This window comes from Canis lupus, chromosome 7, assembly GCF_048164855.1.
Source record: "Canis lupus baileyi chromosome 7, mCanLup2.hap1, whole genome shotgun sequence".
Lineage (NCBI taxonomy): Eukaryota > Metazoa > Chordata > Mammalia > Carnivora > Canidae > Canis > Canis lupus.
Window position 1 is genome coordinate 64,049,979 of NC_132844.1, and position 19,248 is coordinate 64,069,226.

The window sequence follows — 19,248 nt, forward strand, 5'->3', positions numbered from 1 at the left end:
AGATCTATAAAGAACTTCTTAAACTCAACACCAAAGAAACAAACAATCCAATCATGAAATGGGCAAAAGACATGAAGAGAAATCTCACAGAGGAAGACATAGACATGGCCAACATGCACATGAGAAAATGCCCTGCATCACTTGCCATCGTGAAAATACAAATCAAAACCACAATGAGATACCACCTCACACCAGTGAGAATGGGGAAAATTAACAAGGCAGGAAACAACAAATGTTGGAGAGGATGTGAAGAAAAGGGAACCCTCTTACACTGTTGGTGGGAATATGAACTGGTGCAACCACTCTGGAAAACTGTGTGGAGGTTCCTCAAAGAGTTAAAAATAGACCTGCCCTATGACTCAGCAATTGCACCGTTGGGGATTTAGCCCAAAGATACAGATGCAATGAAACGCCAGGACACCTGCACCCCGATGTTTCTAGCAGCAATGGCCACAATAGCCAAACTGTGGAAGGAGCCTCGGTGTCCATGGAAAGATGAATGGATAAAGAAGATGTGGTTTATGTATACAATGGAATATTACTCAGCTATTAGAAATGACAAATACCCACCATTTGCTTCAACATGGATGGAACAGGAGGGTATTATGCTGAGTGAAATGACTCAATCGGAGAAGGACAAACATTATATCTTCTCATTCACTTGGGGAATATAAATAATAGTGAGAGGGAATAGAAGGGAAGGGAGAAGAAATGTGTGGGAAATATCGGAAAGGGAGACAGAACATAAAGACTCCTAACTCTGGGAAACGAACTAGGGGTGTTGGAAGGGGAGGAGGGCGTGGGGTCAGGGTGAATGGGTGATGGGCACTGAGGGAGGCACTTGATGGGATGAGCACTGGGTGTTATTCTGTATGTTGGCAAATTGAACACCAATAAAAAATAAATTTATTATTAAGAAAAAACAAAAAACAAAAAAAACAGATGAGTCCAGAGTTTATCTGAAAGGATAAACAACCAGAGAGAGTAAATGTTTGAAACATAAAGAGAGAGGACCAATGATGTCATGCTTCAAATTAGGTGAAGCCTAATAATAATGTACCACCTGAGAATTAGATGGAGAAGAGAGAACAGATAAACTAGAATCATATTCTATAGCATGTTACTGTTTAATATGGATAAAAGGAAGAGGTATTCAGTTACTGGATTGAACATTTTCATTAGTGAATTAACTAACAACTGCTTATAACAATTTACAGTGGCTTGACCAAATAGTCTGTCCACCCCCACCCCTGCCTCCTGCCCCTGCCCCTGCCCTGCACCAACCCTGCACACACAGTAAGGATTCTAGAGATTGGATCCAGGGCTGCCATAGAAGCTCCAGAATGCCACTGGGGCTCCCTTTAATCATTCTGCTGAAGCCATTCTTAGCAGGTGGCTTTAGTCTTCATGTGGCATCTTCAGCATCACTTCCACATTCCTGGAAGAAAAAATAAGGAAACAGGCATATGCTAACTGAGCCTTTCCTTTTAATAGTCTTCCTCAGGAACTTTATCCTTTGCTTTCACTTACTTGTCATTGACCAGAGTTATATTACATGGCCAGTTGTAGTTGCAAGGGAGTCTGGGAAAGTCAAATGTTTTTACATAATTCCCTGAACAAAAATCAGAGCTTAATAGTTACACAGAAGAGGAGGACAGATCCCATAAAGGTAGCCTGCACTGTGAGTCACAAATAATTATCCGTGGGAAAAATATTCAATATGAATCCCTTATTTCCTTCCCTATACCTGCATCCTAAAAAATAGGAGAATATGTATTATTAATACAAAAGGATATAATAACATGCATGCACTTATATTTTACCACAAACCTGCAAAATACATATAAGAAAATTGCTTTAAGGAAATATATCAATGCATTATCATTGTCCTTGTGGTGGGACTCCATTTTTATTTTTTAAAATTCTTTCTACTTTTTAAAAATTTTCAAACTTTTTCACAAGAAGCATGTATGACTTTTATAGTTGGAAAATAGTAAACTTTATGTTAAAATTAAAATAAATAAAAGTAAATAATCTCAGAACTCGTCAAATGCAATAGCATAATCTTAAAGGTGTATAAAGCTATTTCTCTGACAGGAAATTCTATGGTTTTCCACAATTAGAAATCCATGGCCTCTAGATCTAATTACTCCTATAATTTCTTCTAATGTGGAAAACTTGACCACATAATTTTGATGGTGCAACTACAAAATTTGAATGAGAAAGCAAATATATCTGAAAAAAGACAGGAAAAATATTTGCTTTGGGAAAAAAGTTGGTAGCTCTAAAGAAGATAAATTTTTTAACATATGGCTCTCTAATTACTATATGGAATTAGGTCAAATATGGCATTTCATTAAATGATGGGTTATTTGTGGGTCTGGAACACCAGAAGGAACATAATATATATGGCTGAATATAATTGGAAATTAGCAAAGTCACTAGTGTAAGAAGGAAGTACCAGTGAAAGCATAGTATATGATGTGTAAAATATTCATTTTTGGAAAACCATGCAATTTTGAGTCCTTGATGCCTCCATATACACTGTAGAATCACTTTGTCAATATCCACAAATAACTAGGAATTTATTGGGATTGCATTGAATCTATAAATCAAGTTGGGAAGAACTGACATCTGGACAATATTGAGTCTTCCTATCCATGAACATGGAATATCTCTTCTTTTATTTGGTGCCTTGCTTTCTTTCATTAACATTTTTGTAGTTTTCCTCATAGAGATCTTCTGTGCATTTTGTTAGATTTATACTTAAGTATTTCATTTTTTTGGGTGCTAATGTAAATGGTATTGTGTCTTTAATTCAAAATTGTACTTATCCATTTCTGGTATATAAGAAAACAATTGACTTTTATATATTAACCTTGTATCCTGCAATGTTGCTGTAATTGCTTCTTACTCCTAGGAGTTGTGTTGTCAGTTCTTTCAGTGTTCTATACAGATGATCATGTCATCTGGGAACAGAAACAGTTTTAGGTCTTCTTTCTCAATCTGTATACCTTTTATTTCCTTTCCTTGCAGTGTTGCATTAGCAGGGATTTCCAGTACAATGTTGAAAAGCAGTGGGAAGAGGGATATCCTTACCCTCTATCTGATCTTAGTGGGAATACTTTGAGTTAGCTGTAGCTTTTTGGTAGTAGTCTTTTTTTTTTTTAATTTTTATTTATTTATGGTAGTCACAGAGAGAGAGAGAGAGAGGGAGAGAGAGAGAGAGAGGCAGAGACATAGGCAGAGGGAGAAGCAGGCTCCATGCACCGGGAGCCCGACGTGGGATTCGATCCCGAGTCTCCAGGATCGCACCCTGGGCCAAAGGCAGGCGCTAAACCGCTGCGCCACCCAGGGATCCCGGTAGTAGTCTTTTTTAAGTTGAGAAGGCTTCCCTGTATTCCTTGTTTACTGAGAGTTTTTATCATGTAATGGGTGGTGGATCTCGTCACTTTTTCTGCACCTATTGATATGAACATGTAATTTTTATTTTTCAGCCTTGGTATGATGGGTTACATTAACTGAGTTTTGAATGTTAAGTCAACCATGTATACTAGGGGTAAATCTCACTTGGATGTGGCATAAATTCTTTTTTTAAACTTTGTTGGATTTGACTTGTTAATATTTCATTGAGGAGTTTTGCTACTGTGTTAATGAGAAATAGTAGCCTATAGTTTTCTTGCAATGTATTAGGGAATGCTGGCCTCATAAAATCGGTTAGGAAATAGTTCTTGTGTCTTTCCTCTAAAAGAGTTTATAGAGAATTGATATAATTTATTCCTTAAATATTTGCTAGAGAAACTGATATTTTTAGTAGGTGAAATTAAATAACTTAATTTCTAATATGTCACATGACTGGTTATATTCTTCATTATCAGTAAAAAGATATAGTATTAGATGAAATGATAAAGATAAGATATTTTTCAAGTTACTAGAAAGAATTTTCAATAAATGGGAAAAAATCAATTATTTTTAGTCCATTTTGTTTAGGTTAAGACCAATATAAAAATATATTGCAGGTTTGGAAAGCTTTGTCAAGGGATATGTTTAAATTATTTATGTAACAGAGGAAATCTTTTAGATTTTTAGTCAATATGAAGAAAATCAACCTTTAAAATTCCTTACATGCAAGAAGGATGGCTCACTTAATGTATGTCTCCTAAAAAATTGTGTCTCCTCTTTTCTTCAAATCTTTACCCTAAAGAGCTTCTGAGAAGGTGTCTTAGAGTAGGAAAAAAAAAAAAAAAAAGAGGTTGAAAACCACTGAACTAGAGAATATTTTCTCCATTAAAATGAATAGTGTGATTGTGTTTACAACATGTGAAACATATCCATTTATTTAGAAGAACCTGACTGGACCCCTTTCCATTTTCATGAGGCTTGCCTACTATTGATATTTCTCTAAATCAAGGTAACTGACTAGACAGGGCTACTTCTATTCTGGATAGCACCTTCATGTGAATTATTAAAAGGCGCCCCTGCCATCTGTTGGAAAACTGTTGTAATATGCTAGTTTTGTTAGAAGATGCTTTACTGCCCTTGACAGATATTTTTCATAGTAAATACACAAACTTATGATGTGAATTGCACCCTCTTGGACATGGTGCTGCTGTGCAGCACATCACCTGCCCAAGCACATGGGCCATTTGCAAGTAGGGAGAAAAAAAACTTAGAATGCACCATGGCAACACATGTTTACAACATGAAAATGAGAAACCAGATTCATTGCAGTAACTCCTGGAAAGTTCCTGTTCAGCAAGTTGGTGGTATCGGAATGTTGTGGAGGTAGGGTGTGGGGAGACTTCATTGATGGCTTCCATTATTGAGAACAAGAGCTTGGCTATTGCTCTTTCTCTGTCTTCCAGCCAGTTAGAAAGAGTCTACAAATTCCAACTACTTAGCCAAATGGAAAAGATTCTCTGTTTACAGAGAAAACACAAAGCCTGCTTCTTCCCCATCATTAAGCAGGCCGAGTATACTTAGCAGAACTTTTCCACTTAGGTGTCCAAGTTAAGGCTATCAGTGACTTTTTGCTTGAAATCTAAACATTTTAGAAACATTTTGTAGGGAAAACTATTCACAGGCCCTTTCAAAAAGAATCAAATAAATAGTTTGGGGGGTTTCCATCTTGGAATTAGGATGTTTATTTAAGAAACTCTAATAAAGCCCTCCTTCAAGCCCATGAAAATTATAGTCAGAATTGAGTGGCAGTCTAAGGATTCAGGAAATAGCTATTGATTTGTGAGAGAGAGAGGGAAAGAAAAGGCCAAGGAAGGAAGCAACTTGATGAGAAACTTTTGCTAATGGTTCTTATTTCCTCCACCTTTGAAAACACATTCCACTAGCAGCGAAGTTTAAAATATTGTCACTCTCAGATTAGCCTACCTAGGCAAGAGCTAGTACGCAGGACATGGCTCAGGCTGAGCTTCTGTGAGCAAAGGCATGAGAGTGGATGGGGCAGACGCATTGGCTGTCAGGCTTAGTGCAAAGGGATTTTCAGTGAGGGTAGGCAGGGCTATGAAGGAAAGTACAAAGCCTCATGCCCAAGGGATTGGGCAGAAACCAAGAAAGAATCTGAGCAGAAGAACTGGCAAGGGAGACCCTGACTGGAGAAAGTTGCACCACAGAAGGTTCCAGAAGGATGCTAGAGGTAGAGCCTTTTATAGGGTGGCCACAGATGATCCCTAAGTGGAGAGAGAGCCATGAAAGAAGCCAAACTAAATTGGATACCAACAATGCTATTTATTTACTTTTCAAAACCTCCATGGGCAGGAAATCAGACAATTGTGAGGGAAACATAATATCAGAAAAGCATCGGAGAGATGCATAGTGATGGGTCACAAAAGTTGAAAAGTTCTATAGCTGAAAGTTCTATACAAAAAACTAGGGGCAGCATGTGCAAATTGTATTTTGGTCAAAGTGATAAAGCTGAGCAAGCACCTGGAAGGAAATACAGAAGTGTGGGAGTTCTGAAGTACCCACAATAGAGATCAAAGGTTCTGAATGATTTAGAAGAAAGCACTAGCTTAGCCAAATGCCTCTGATGACATTTCATGCTTTCTACCTTATGCTTCTAACTATTCTATGCAACTGTAATCCCAAATCAGTGACCCATTTGGGCTAACAAACGAACACATACAGAATTCCAAACTCGCTTGTTTTCTGCCTTTCTTATTTCAGTGAAGCAATGGCGAGAGATGTATGTATGTTGAGTTCCCACCAGCATTTAGGTTTTTTGATTCAGCAGTGTTTTAAACCCCATGGATATTTAGATAGATTGTAATAATCCCCAGCTGAGCATTAGTTATTTGTTGGCTGATGGGTGCCTTAGTTTACCCTTCAGCTTATGGGAAGTCAGGGAGGGAAACAAGAAATTTCCCATGAAATGACTAGCTTTTTAAAATTCACAGTGACCTTGCCTATTGGTAGATTTAGTTCAAGAGTAACTGCCTGCAACCAATAGGATGAGTAACTTTCCCCTTTGGGCATGGGGTAGAACTGTGAGGAAAGTAAATATAAAAAAACCAGAAACCTAACCCCCCGTGTATATCTACCTTGCAGGATTTTAAAAGATGGAGCCAATGGCTTTCACTAAAAGCCTTGACTATACATTAGAATGACTTGGAGCTCTTATGAATTCTGATACTGACCAGGTCTCCAGGACAATCAAACCAAAATCTCTTAGGATGGAACCTGGTGCCAGCGTTTTGTGGCTTGCTTTTTATTCCACAGGTTGTTCTGGTGTGCAGCCAAGGTGAGAACAACTGGATTAAATGGAACAGTGCTGGTGCCTGGCATACTTTGGATATCCAAAGAGCATGAGCATTCTCTTCTTTGAATCATTTCCTGCTCCCCCACCTTCCTCCTCTTCTGAGTTTGCTCTCTCTGGCTTGGTCATTCAACATGTATCATGGATGACTTTGCCTCAGAGTTGGAGAACTTGTTTTTTATCTTCGTGTTGAAAAAGACCTCTCTTCTATTTTCACTTTTAATATACCATCTCATCACTTGTTTCATGTTTTTATCTTCCTTCCAGTATTACTTAGTTCCTTACATCTAGAATCTGTGGATTTAGGAAGAATTTCTGACTTGTGTCCCTAGTGATTTAATTTAGCTAAACCTTCTTGAGCACTTTAGAAGATCAGGGTGGATATAAAGTTTAAGGAATAAAGAGGGTTCCTAAAAATAGAACACAGTTCATCCATTTTAGTTAAAAAATGCCTTCGTGTTTTCCAAGCATTTTTCAACTCTTAAGCATTTTTAATAAGCTCACTTATGAGTCTTGTTGAAAAATAAATAAAATACACTTGTTTTCATTAAGGGAAGAGATCTTTTTCCATCTTAGTTGGTATTGTTGAAGGAGACAAAAAGGAGTCCAAAACTTGGCAAAGGAGTACATTATTACATATTGGTCACAGATGTGCTGGTAGAGCTACATTTTCTTCTGGCAATTAGTATCTGAAGTACCCACAAATTACATATGAAAGCCCAGATAACCTCCTTACCAAAGGGAAGGATGAAAAGTAATGATATTTGCAAAATCTTTATTTTTAAGGCATTCTAAATGTGTTTTTATAGACAAGTGATACGTCGATTTGCCACTTATACTTTTAAAGGAAAAGTAATACTAGATGATGATGCCAGCCTTCACTTATTATCATCAATTCCAAATGCCTTAAGCAAGTGCAGATACGCAGAGGTACTTTTTGGCAATACTAGCGAATTATAAGGTTTTCTTTCCTTAACAATTCTTAAGACTATCAAGGAGGCAAAACTCGAGAGGCAGAAGGGAACTCTCTCTAGTAATGTTATTGCTTGAATCTGTGGGCCTTTGAAGCAGAGTATAAGGAGTTCACATTGTATTCAGTTGCAAAAAGTCCTAAAAGGACTCCAAGGAGAGTATTGACGAAACAACTCTGGAAACAGGGTTAAGATTCACTTGGGGAGGAAGTGATGTCCGCGTCCCATGAAGGCAGTTGTAATAGATGAATGTAATTCCAGACCTAAAGCTTTGACCGTAAGATTGTAATGGAGGGAAAAGATATGTTGCAAAAAATAAATAAATAAATAATAATAATGACAAACTAGACCTTTATTATAAGACTTCTTGAGAATTTTAAAACTCGCCTTGATAAGAAAACTAGACAAGGTAATAGCTGCTGGAGGGATGACAGATACTTCAATTTCCAGCATGCTTAAATTGATAAGCTAACCAATTTGAAAGGTCATGTAAATTGAAAGTGATATGAAATTGAACAAAAAGGAAAAATTAGAAGAGAAGAATTAGTGTATTACCTATGTAAGAAACGGAATTTTGACAGAGAAAAAAACAACTTTCCTGATATATAGGTAGAAGGTTGTCTATTTGTACTTTTAATTCAGCAAGAATATGTATGATTGAGTGATCCGATTATTGCAAAGACAGATGGCTGTAAATCAGGAGCTTGTGATATACTTTTCAGCCCCCAAACTATTTAATAGTACTGTCAAGGGAATGTCAGTGTTTGATGTGACTCCAGTACTGTATAGTATCTTGTGTATTGTTTGATTTTATAGGTTCAAGACGTAGTACTATACAGCTTTTTAAAAATAAATCTATAAAACTTCAAGTCCTGTTTATTCTCAAAGTACCTTGTTTTGTTGCTCCCCATTTCCCTAGGAAAGTGACAATACTGGAGGATCCTGATCAGAACATTCACCTGAAAAACCTGTCTCTCCATCAGGCAGCCACAGAAGAAGAAGCTCTGAATCTACTTTTCTTAGGAGACACCAACAGAATGATTGCAGAGGTAATAAACTTTTCTCTGCAAGCTGCTTTTCCATATTATAAGATATGATAGAATTTTAGGGACCTCACAACCTTAAAAATAATCTCATCCAAATCTTATGTTACAGATAAGAAAACCTAGATACAGAGAATTGAGACTTTTGCAAAGTCATTCAGCTTAGTTAATGAGCAGGGACTGAAGTCTAGGCTCTTAACTTTTATATTTTTGAGTAGTAGTTTGCAGATAATCAATAAAAACTTAATTATAGAAATGCCTTAAAAATGCCTTAATTATAGAAGTTTTTGCACAATTTCAAATTTTAAAAATATACAATTCATTATTCCTAGCCTCATATCATCCGTATATTGGCATATGTTTTCATATCCATATATTTTCATGTATTTAGGGAATTAATATGTATAAGGCATTTAGAACGATACATGGAACATGAGAAGTGCTGTATGTATTTGCAGCTGTTGTTGGCAGATCCACAAATACTGCCATGGTGTGTAGTATAAATATGCCCCAGTGCAATATTTGGGATGTATTTATACTAAAACTTATTTATTGTTAATCTAACATTTGGACCTAACTGGGCCTGTATTTCACCTCGGTACCCTAGACAGGAGCCAGGACTGACTAAGCATGTCAGAGGCCCTGACCCCAAACAGTTACTGATTGGAGATGGAGAGTCACAAAGCTCTCACCCAGTGAGGCTGTCACCCAGTGATATTGCAATAAAGAAATGGTGGTGGGGAGAGTATTGTGGGAACAGTTGCCCAAATGAACAGCATACTGTTATCACTGGCACTTACATTTTTGCTTTTTTTTAATTGAAGTATAATTAACATACAATGTTGTATTAGTTTCAGGTGTACTGATTTGACAAGTCTATACATTATTCAATACTTGCCACGAGAAGTGTGGTCACCAGTGGCACCTTGCAATGTTACTACAGTATTATTGACTATATAACTGGAGGTTTGTACCTCTTAATCCCCTTATCCATTTTGCCCATCCCTCATCTACCTCCCCTCTGGCAACTGCCAGTTTGTTATTTATATTTAAGAGTCTGTTTGGTTTTGTTTGTTTGTTTTGTTTTTTAGGTTCCACATATAAGTGAGATCACATAGTATTTGTCTTTCTCTGTATGACTTATTTCACATATCGTGATACCCTCTAGGTCTATCCCTGTTGTTGCAAGTGGCAAGATCTCATTCTTTTTAATGGCTGAGTAATATTCCATTGCTTATTTATACCACATCTTCTTTATCCATTCATCTACTGATGGACATTTGAGTTGCTTCCATATCTTGTCTATTATAAATCATGCTTCAATAAACATAGGGGTGCCTATATCTTTTTGAATTAGTGTTTTTGTGTTCTTTGGGTAAATAGTAGTAGAATTACTTGATACTATGGTAGTTCTGTTTTTAATTTTTTGAGGGGCCTCCATATTGTTTCCCACAGTGGATGTACTATTTTACATTCCCATCAATAGAGACAAAGGTTCCCTTTTCTCCATATTCTCTCCCATACCTGTTATTTCTTGTCTTTTTGATACTAGCCATTCTGACAGGTGGGAGATAATATCTCATTGTAGTTTTGTCTTGTGTGTGGGGGTTTTTTAAAAATTTTATTTATTTATTCATGAGAGACACAGAGAGAGAGAGAGAGAGAGAGGCAGAGACACAAGCAGAGGGAGAAGCAGGCTCCACGCAGGGAGCCCAATGCAGGACTCGATCCCGTGATCCCAGGATCATGCCCTGGGCCGAAGGCAGGTGCTAAACCACTGAGCCACCCAGGGATCCCCTTATTGTAGTTTTGATTTGGATTTCCCTAACAGTAAGTGATGATGAACATCTTTTCATGTGTCTGTTGGCCATCCGTATGTCTTCTTTGGAGAAATGTCTGTTCATGTCTTCTGCCCATTTTTTAATTGAGTTATTTGTTTTTTGGATGTTGAGTTTTATCAGTTCTTTGTCTATTTTGGATATTAACCTCTTATCAGATTTATCATTTGCAAATATATTTTCTCATTCACTAGGTTGCCTTTTTGTTTTGTTGGTGGTTTCTTTTGCTGTGCAAAAGCTTTTTATTTTGGTGTAGTCCAAATAGCTTATTTTTGCTTTTGTTTCTCTTGCCTGAGCAGACATATCCATAAATATGTTGCTAAGGGCAATGTCCAAGAGATTACTGCCTGTGTTTTCTTTTAGGAGTTTTATGGTTTCAGGTCTCACATTTAGGTCTATAATCCATTTTGAGTTTATTTTTGTTTATGGTGTAAAAAAGTGGTCCAGTTTCATTCTTTTGCATCTAGCTGTCCACTTTCCCCAGCACTATTTATTGAAGAGACTGTCTTTTCCCCATTGTATATTCTTGGCACTTTCCTTTTTAAACCATGTTCCCTGAGTTCTGTGTTTTACCTTATATCTGATAATAAGCAGTAGGTGAAGATAGTAAGCTGGGAAGATAAGTAGTCTGAGAAAATATCTATCAACTGACTTTTTCTTCCTGTCCATTTCTGCTCTCCAAAATGTACTGCCTAAGATATAAGATGAATAAATGGAAACCAAATTCAGATAGTGAAAGCATAGTGCTGACATATGTTATTGTTCTGGGTCCTTAGTTTTGCTGTTTTGTTTTTGTTTTTGTTTTTGTTTTTATTTTTGTTTTTTACCAGTTCTGCATGAATGATTTTCAGTAGACTAACTTATATAGGTTGAGCTTATGTGCCACATATAACATGGATTTAAGAACCTTGAAATTATTATTTTCATTTAAAGGGCACTTGACAGGATGAGCACTGAGTGTTATTCTGTATGTTGGCAAATTGAACACCAATAAAAAATAAATTTATTATTACAAAAAAATAAATAAATAAAGCAAGTTTTTTTTTTAATAAAGCAAGTTTTATGAAGTTTTTAATTTCAAAATATCTTTTACTTCCCAATGTTTTACATTTGTGTTTTGCTTCAGCATTAATTGCCCATGTGATCATCCATAATGCTCTTATCTGTCATGATAATTGAAGATTAAAAAAGTAGAAGCAGATGCAGAATTAGAGACTATAATGACAAAAGATTTAGAATGCCTACAGAAAATCCCAATTCTCCATACACAGTTTAATAAAGAGCAAACCTGGGTAGCCTGAGTGGCTCAGCAGTTTAGCACCGCCTTCAGCCCAGGGCGTGATCCTGGAGTCCCGGGATCCAGTCCCACGTCTGGTTCCCGGCATGGAGCCTACTTCTCCCTCTGCCTGTGTCTCTGCCTTTCTCTCTCTCTCTCTCTCTCTCTCTCATAAATAAATACATAAAATCTTTAAACAAATAAAAATAAAGAGCAAACCTAGAGATATAGGATACTCCTGAGTCCTGGCCACCAAGAGACTATGAAAGAGAGAAAAGGTAAATTCATAAATGCTATTAGAAAACAGGTAGTGAAGCCTGTTCCTGCCACAATGCTAACTTTCCTCCAGAGGTGACTCATCCCTACAGAAACCAAGGCCTCCCCCTCACAATTATATTCCCTCATCTTGAATGGGTTATGGAGGGCCCCTGGCCCTGGTTCACCATGACCTCTATTAGCTTAAAAGCTTGGCTATTTGATATTTCCAAGTTACGCATTGACTTTAGCTGACTGCATATTTTCAGACTATTGTTTTCTGAAGTTTTGAGGACTTCAGACATCGTTGTGCCAGAGTATCTGTCATGTTCCACCACCTTACAGAATTCCAACAGTCTTTTCCTATTACTGCTGAGTGTCTAATAATAGTATCATAAATAGCTAAAACCTGACAAAGTTCAAGCCTAATAATGCTAGTTGTGCTTTATTTTTTATTTATTCATTTTTTCTGTATAAGGCTGATTTCTTCTAAACTAAGTCTGATAGGTTTTAGATGTTTTTCTGTTTGCTTTTTATTTTTTTCTTTGGTAATAATAGTTACTCTGTTATATTGAGAACCTGATCAATAGACTTGACACTTCTGTGGACACTTTCTACACTTTCTATATGTATATACAATTTTTGATTCTTCTTTTACAGATGGAAACTGAGGCTCAAAGAATCAGGCTACTCGCCCCAGGTCACACACACTGGCAAGTGGCAAAGCCAGGGTACAGCCTCAAGTCTGACTGATTTAGAAGCTTATGCTCTTGCCTTTTATTACCTCTCACAAGTACACAATAATCAAATTGAACTACGTCGCTTTTTTTTCAAGAGAGGATATATTTCTGAGTTATTTAAAAATATAGCAAGTATTTAGGGCTTCCATTTATCTCTTGAATTCATTGAAAGCAAATACATAAAAATATAAATGAAGACTAACTATCAATCCCTGGAAATACTTTATTATTCAGAGCCTCTAAAAAAGTATGTTTTAGATTACAACCTAGCTGTCAGAATGTAATTTGTCAGCACAGAATGAGCTTACCAGGATAAAAAGAACACACTAATCATTTTTTTTTAAAATGAGGTTCCCAATTTCCCATTTACACAGAGACGTCCAGAAGTTGCCATGGTAACCAGAAAACATTTGCAAAACAGAGTCTGAATCTGTGGGACACAAAGTAGAGGGCTCTTTCCTTTAGTGTTCTCTATTCACAGCCAGCATTCTAAGGAAAAGTAATTAAGAGTAGCTTCGTCCTCTTCTTATTTATTCAGAACTCATAAATAATTTCTGTAATCCTACTAATGTTTTGAATAAAACCTGATTATGTCCTTAGGGTGAGTTTTTTAAACAGTTGAATTGTTATGCCAGAGGATAAACTGTACAAGCTGAACTGTGTGTGACCTAGTGTCAAAGCGCACCAGTAGCAAGTATGACTTGATACTTTTCTATTTTACCACTGAAGTGTTTCTGTCAATTAATCAAATCTGATTGATCAAGACATTCTGCCTTTGATGGTTAAGCCCTGCACAGTCCTTTTGGACTGGAACCATTGGCTCAGTCGCACCTATAGTCTAGAGCATTCTGTGCCCAAGTGTGACCCAAGGATAACCTGCATTAGAATACCTTGTGGTAGTCAAGAAACCGTTTCTTGGATCCCATTTCTGATCAATGGATTCAGAATCTCTGCAACGGAGCCCAGGAATATGCATTTTAGCATTTTATTTTATTTCTTTTTGCTAGAACACATACAAAACTCTATTTTAAAAAAATACATTTCTCTCCCCCACCCCTCCTGCCGCCAACTGGATTAAGCTCCTTCAGGGCCAAGATCTTTCTATATTTTCTTCATCTTTGAGTCCCTAGTACCTTGACCAGTGCTTGGCATACAGTAAGTACTTACAGAAATGCTTAATGAATGCAAAACCTGCAAATCTAAAATTTTAAAATTTAATTTAATTTTAATTTCAGCGTAGTTGACAGAGTGTTATAATAGTTTCAGGTGTACAATGTAGTTTCAACATTTCTATACATCACCCAGTGCTCATCACAAGTGCATTCCTTAATCCCCATCACCTGTTTCACCCAAACACTCACCCTTTCCCTTTGGTAACTATCGGTTTGTTTTCTATAGTTAAGAGTCTATTTCTTGGTTTCTCTCTCTCTCTCTCTCTCTCTCTTTTTCTCTCTTTCTTCCCTTTGTCATTTGTTTCTTAAATTCCACATATGAGAGAAATCATATGATATTTGTCTTTCTGTGACTTATTTCATTTTTAGCATTATATTCTTTAGCTCCATCCATGTTGTTGCAAATGGCAAGATTCCATTCTTTTTTTTATAGCTGAGTAATATTCCATTGTTTGTATATGCCACATCTTCTTTAACCATTCAGATATTGTTGGACACTTGGGCTGCTTCCATAATTTGATTATTGTACATAATGCTGCTATAAAACATAGGGGTGCATGTATCCCTTTGAACTAGTATTTTTGTATTTTTTTGGTAAATACCCAATAGTGCAATTACTGGATTATATGGCAATTCTATTAACTTTTTGAGGAATCTCCATACTGTTTACCATGGTGCCTGCACCAGTTTGCAATTCCACCAACAGTGCATGAGGGTTCCTTTTCTCCGCATTCTCATGAACACTTGTTTCTTGTGCTTTTGATTTTAGCCTCCTCCTGACAGGTAGGAGGTGATATGTCATTGTAGTTTTATTTTGTTTTGTTTTTACATTTTAACTCAATTATTTACTCAGTCACTTTACATGTCATTGTTGTCCAGTCTTTCAGTGTACCCTTGGAAAAAACTCACATGAGTAGACATTATTATTATTTTATATAGACATGGCTTGTTTAGATTTACCTTCACAGTCACTATTTCTTTGTTTACCATTCCTTAGTATTTCTTGGCTCCCCCTGGGATCATTTTCTTTCTATCTGCAGTATACTTTTTAGAAACTCTTTAGATAAGAACTATTGGTAAATTCTCCAATTTTTGCATATCTGCAATGTCCTTATTTGCCTTCTTTCTTAAAATCAGTTTTGCTAGATTGACCATTCTAAGTTGACAATTATTTCCTCTCTGCACTTTCAAGATAGTAGATCACTATTTTCTGATTTCCATTGATGTTAAGTTTGTTATAATTTCACAATTGCGAATAATCTGTCATTTCTCTCCAGCTACTTTTTGAGCTTCTTAGTGTGTCTAGGTGTGGTTTCATTTTTCAAATTTGCTTTTCTGCTCAGAGGTATGCATTATACTTTCTGCTTTTCTAGAGTCTAGTCTTTCATTACTTTTAGAAAATTCTCAGCCAGGGCAGCCCCAGTGGCCCAGCGGTTTAGCACTGCCTTCAGCCCAGGGTGTGATCCAGGAGACTGGGGATCGAGTCCCACGTCGGGCTCCCTGCATGGAGCCTGCTTCTCCCTCTGCCTGTGTCTCTGCCTCTCTCTCTCTCTCTCTCTCTCCTCTCTCTCTCTCTCTCTGTATCTGTCATGAATGAATAAATAAAATTTTAAAAAAATTGTCAGCCCTTATCTCTTTAAATTTTTTATCTCTAAAAGAGATAGGAGTTAAAATGAATAAGTCTAATATGCAAATAAGTATAGTTCCCAAAAGAAAAAATGGTACAGAACCAAAATTCTCTTTGTAGTTTTGATTTGGATTTCCCTGATGATAAGTGATCATGAACATCTTTTCATGTGTCTTTTAGCCATCTGTATATCTTCTTTGGGAAAATTTCTGTTCATGTCTTCTGCCTGTTTTTTAATTGGATTATTTTTTGGGTGTTGAGTTGTATCAATTCTACTACTTTGGATACTAACTTTTTATTTTACTTACCATTTTATTTACCATTTGCATTTCTGTTTTTGTTTATGTCTTTATGTCTTCTAATTATTTTTCTCTTGGAGTATTAGGGTAGGTCTGGTTGATTTGTTGACTTCATGAGGGCTGGGACTTGGTCTTGTTCACATCCACCATATTGAGAAACAGAACCCAACATATAATATGGGATCAGTAAATAATCATTGAATGAATGGACATTAAAGATAATAACTTTTTTCCTTTGTCATATATTTAGTAAATATTTTTAAATTTTATAAATTTTCTTTTTGGTTTTTCTTTCTTCTTTTTTTTTTTACCAAAGCAAAGTGGGTCTTTTTATTTTATGGTTTCTGCCTTAGTTGCCATCCTTAGATATGCAATAGCTCATTGATGAATAATTCTACGTATTAGAAAGCACTTTGTTTCTTTGAATTGAAATTTGATGCCCAGTAGCATCCACCCCATGTTCACGTTTTGATCTGGGACATGGAAAGGGATGATCATTATCAGGATGGAGTGGATCTTATCAGAGATTTCTGGGGCATGGGGATTTTACCTGAATCTTGAAAAAGGGTATCCCGAATTAACAAAATCAGAATTCATTTTGAATCCTCCCTCTAGAAGTAGCTTCCATTAAAAATGTCATTAAATATTCATCTTAAGAGTTGTAATCTTTCTCAGGCTGAATCATTAGACTAATACAAGCCTCTTTTATAAGCTCTTTGCAGAAGAGAATAGTATCTGGAATGTCTTCTACCAAAACTTCATAGTGGTGTCTATTATGAGTTAAAGTATATCCTTCTCCCTCCTCTTCATTCATATGGTGAAGTCCTAACCCCCAGTACCTCAGAATGTGACCTTATTGAGAGGTGGGGTCTTTATAGAGGTCTTTGAGTTAAAATGAGGTTATTAGGATGAGCCTTAACTCTATATGACTGGTGTCCTTATAAAATGGGGAAATTTGGAGACATATACTAAAAAGGGAAAATGCCATGTGAGTGCAAAAATTCTCATCTATCAGCAAGGAGAGAGACCTGGAACAGATCCTTCCTTCACAGCCCTCAGAGGGAAGAAAAAACCCTGTAAACACCTCCATTTTGTACTTCTAACCTTAAGAACCATGAGATGATAAATTTCCATTGTTTAAGCCCCTGGTATGTTGTACTTCATTATGGTGGCCCTGGAAAACTAATCCAGTATCCAGATAACCTAGAATATAATTTCTTATATGATTGATACCTGGGGTAGCCCTTGACCTTGATGAATTCAGGAGGAATGATATGGTATATCTAGTATACAGCATTGGTTATAACACTGCTTGAGGGGACCTTTGGTGAGAAGAGAACACTTTGTGCCAACATTGGGGAAGTCCAGGATCCCATTGGTAGGTGGTTTGCTTTCTTTCCCTTCCTTCCCTGAACAAATCATCAAGTAAGTTCTTCCAGTCAGTGTTGGTGTCCATTCTTTGGCTTCTTTACTATCACTGTGCATTCCCACCAGGCAGTGGTGAAGAGCAAGAGCTTTGGGGATGACCTCCTATTCCTCTCCTGGCTCCACCTTGACAGGTATATGTCCTTGGGCAAGTCACTGACCCAATATGAACCGTAGTTCCTAACCTGTGCAATAGGCACAATGATACCTACTTTCCAGGGTTATAGTAAGAATTAAATTAAATGACATTTGGAAAGACCTTAAAGATTTCAGCTAACAATTATTTAAAGATAAGGCTGTTGTCCTGTTCAACTCTGTTCTCTCAGCACCCTGTCAACTAATTGGTCCGTCATTCATTAATTATTTGTGGCATTGATGGGGAGAGGAAGTTTGGTGATTTTAGGGGATAAGACCTACAATCTCAGGCCCAGAATTGAGAGTGGTTTTATGGGTACACCGTGCCTGTTGGTGAGTACAGACAGAGTACATCCCAGACAACTTTGACATTTTAAAATTTGTGATACTCCAGACCTTTTGGAAGAGATTACTTTCCAAATAATCAGCCTATCAACAATGTTTATGGGATATATAAATTATTTTGCCAGAAGCTATTAGAGGTCTTTCCACCTAATTCTTTGCTTGAAATAAAAACAGTAGATTTATCTGAATTACGCTGATGTGTTTTGTAATTTCTCAGACTTTGCACATTATCAAACTTGTGGAGTGACCGTATGACCCTGTGGGAGTGCAAAGCCAGCTAGGAGACAGGGTGTGGGTGGAGTTGGTAGTTTTATGCCAGTCATAGGAACAACTGGTGCTGGATATGTGATCTAATAATATGAGTACAGCACAGGAAAGAAAGAGCAGTTTTACTGTGTGATTGTGTTTGTTAACAACACTCTAAGCCTTGATCTTGTGTGGTATGTGTGGGAAATGACGATTTATGTTGCAATTAGCATTCCAGGATCCTTTTTTTAAAAAAAGGTATTTATTTATTTATTCATTCATTCATTTATTCATTCATTCATTCATGATAGACATAGAGAGAGAGGCAGAGACACAGGCAGAGGGAGAAGCAGGCTCCACCCCAGGAGCCCAACGCGGGACTTGATCCCAGGACTCCAGGATTGTGCTCTGAGCCAAAGGCAGGCGCCAAACCACTGAGCCACCCAGGGATCCTATTCTGCAAAACCATTAGAAGGACACTAACTAAGATGTCCCCACAGAAGATTTTTGTTTGAAAGATATATTAATTGTATATAATTAGCAAGTTTATTCCAAGATTTGTGAGGGTAGGAAGAGCAAAAAACACAGCATGCAAAATACATTTTGGTCCTGCTCTTATTATAAGAATAATGTCCCTTATTAGTAAGTCTCCATAGGCAAGCAGAAACCTCAGCAGATGTGTTGACAATTCTAACCTCTTCTCTTATGGAAGGAAACTTCCAAGTTTTAGCACTTACCAAATGTCAGGCATTTCTTTCTCTTTTTCATATTTTATATATGAGATATATAGTTTCTTAAAAATAGTGCTGTGTTATAACATATATATACATAACATATAGTTTGCATTCTGCTCTCATTTAGCCTGATTAGTAGTATTGCACAAACTGTGAGACATTTATTTATTAAAATAAATGAACTGATCTGCTACAGCCATTATCAGAAAGTTAAAATGCACATATTCTGTATACATGATGAGAGAAACATAATTTTTTTGACTGTAAAAGTTTAGCTCCAGAGTTCTACTGATCTTTCAAATTCTCATTTCTGATTAAACATAGCAGAAGAAAATAATTTTTACTCTGTTACTGAAATTCCGCAACAACAGCA

General features: G+C 36.7%; 1 protein-coding gene across 18 annotated transcripts in view; it reads left to right on the plus strand.

Annotated features, from left to right (window-relative positions):
* The window catches only part of KIF6 (kinesin family member 6), a 380,711-nt gene that overhangs the window by 94,038 nt on the left and 267,425 nt on the right, over nucleotides 1–19,248 (plus strand). For all 18 annotated transcript variants that reach the window (XM_072833153.1, XM_072833146.1, XM_072833145.1 and 15 more), the window contains one exon: nucleotides 8,660–8,789. In XM_072833153.1, the coding sequence (XP_072689254.1) occupies nucleotides 8,660–8,789 (130 nt within the window). The remainder of the gene's footprint in view (nucleotides 1–8,659; nucleotides 8,790–19,248) is intronic.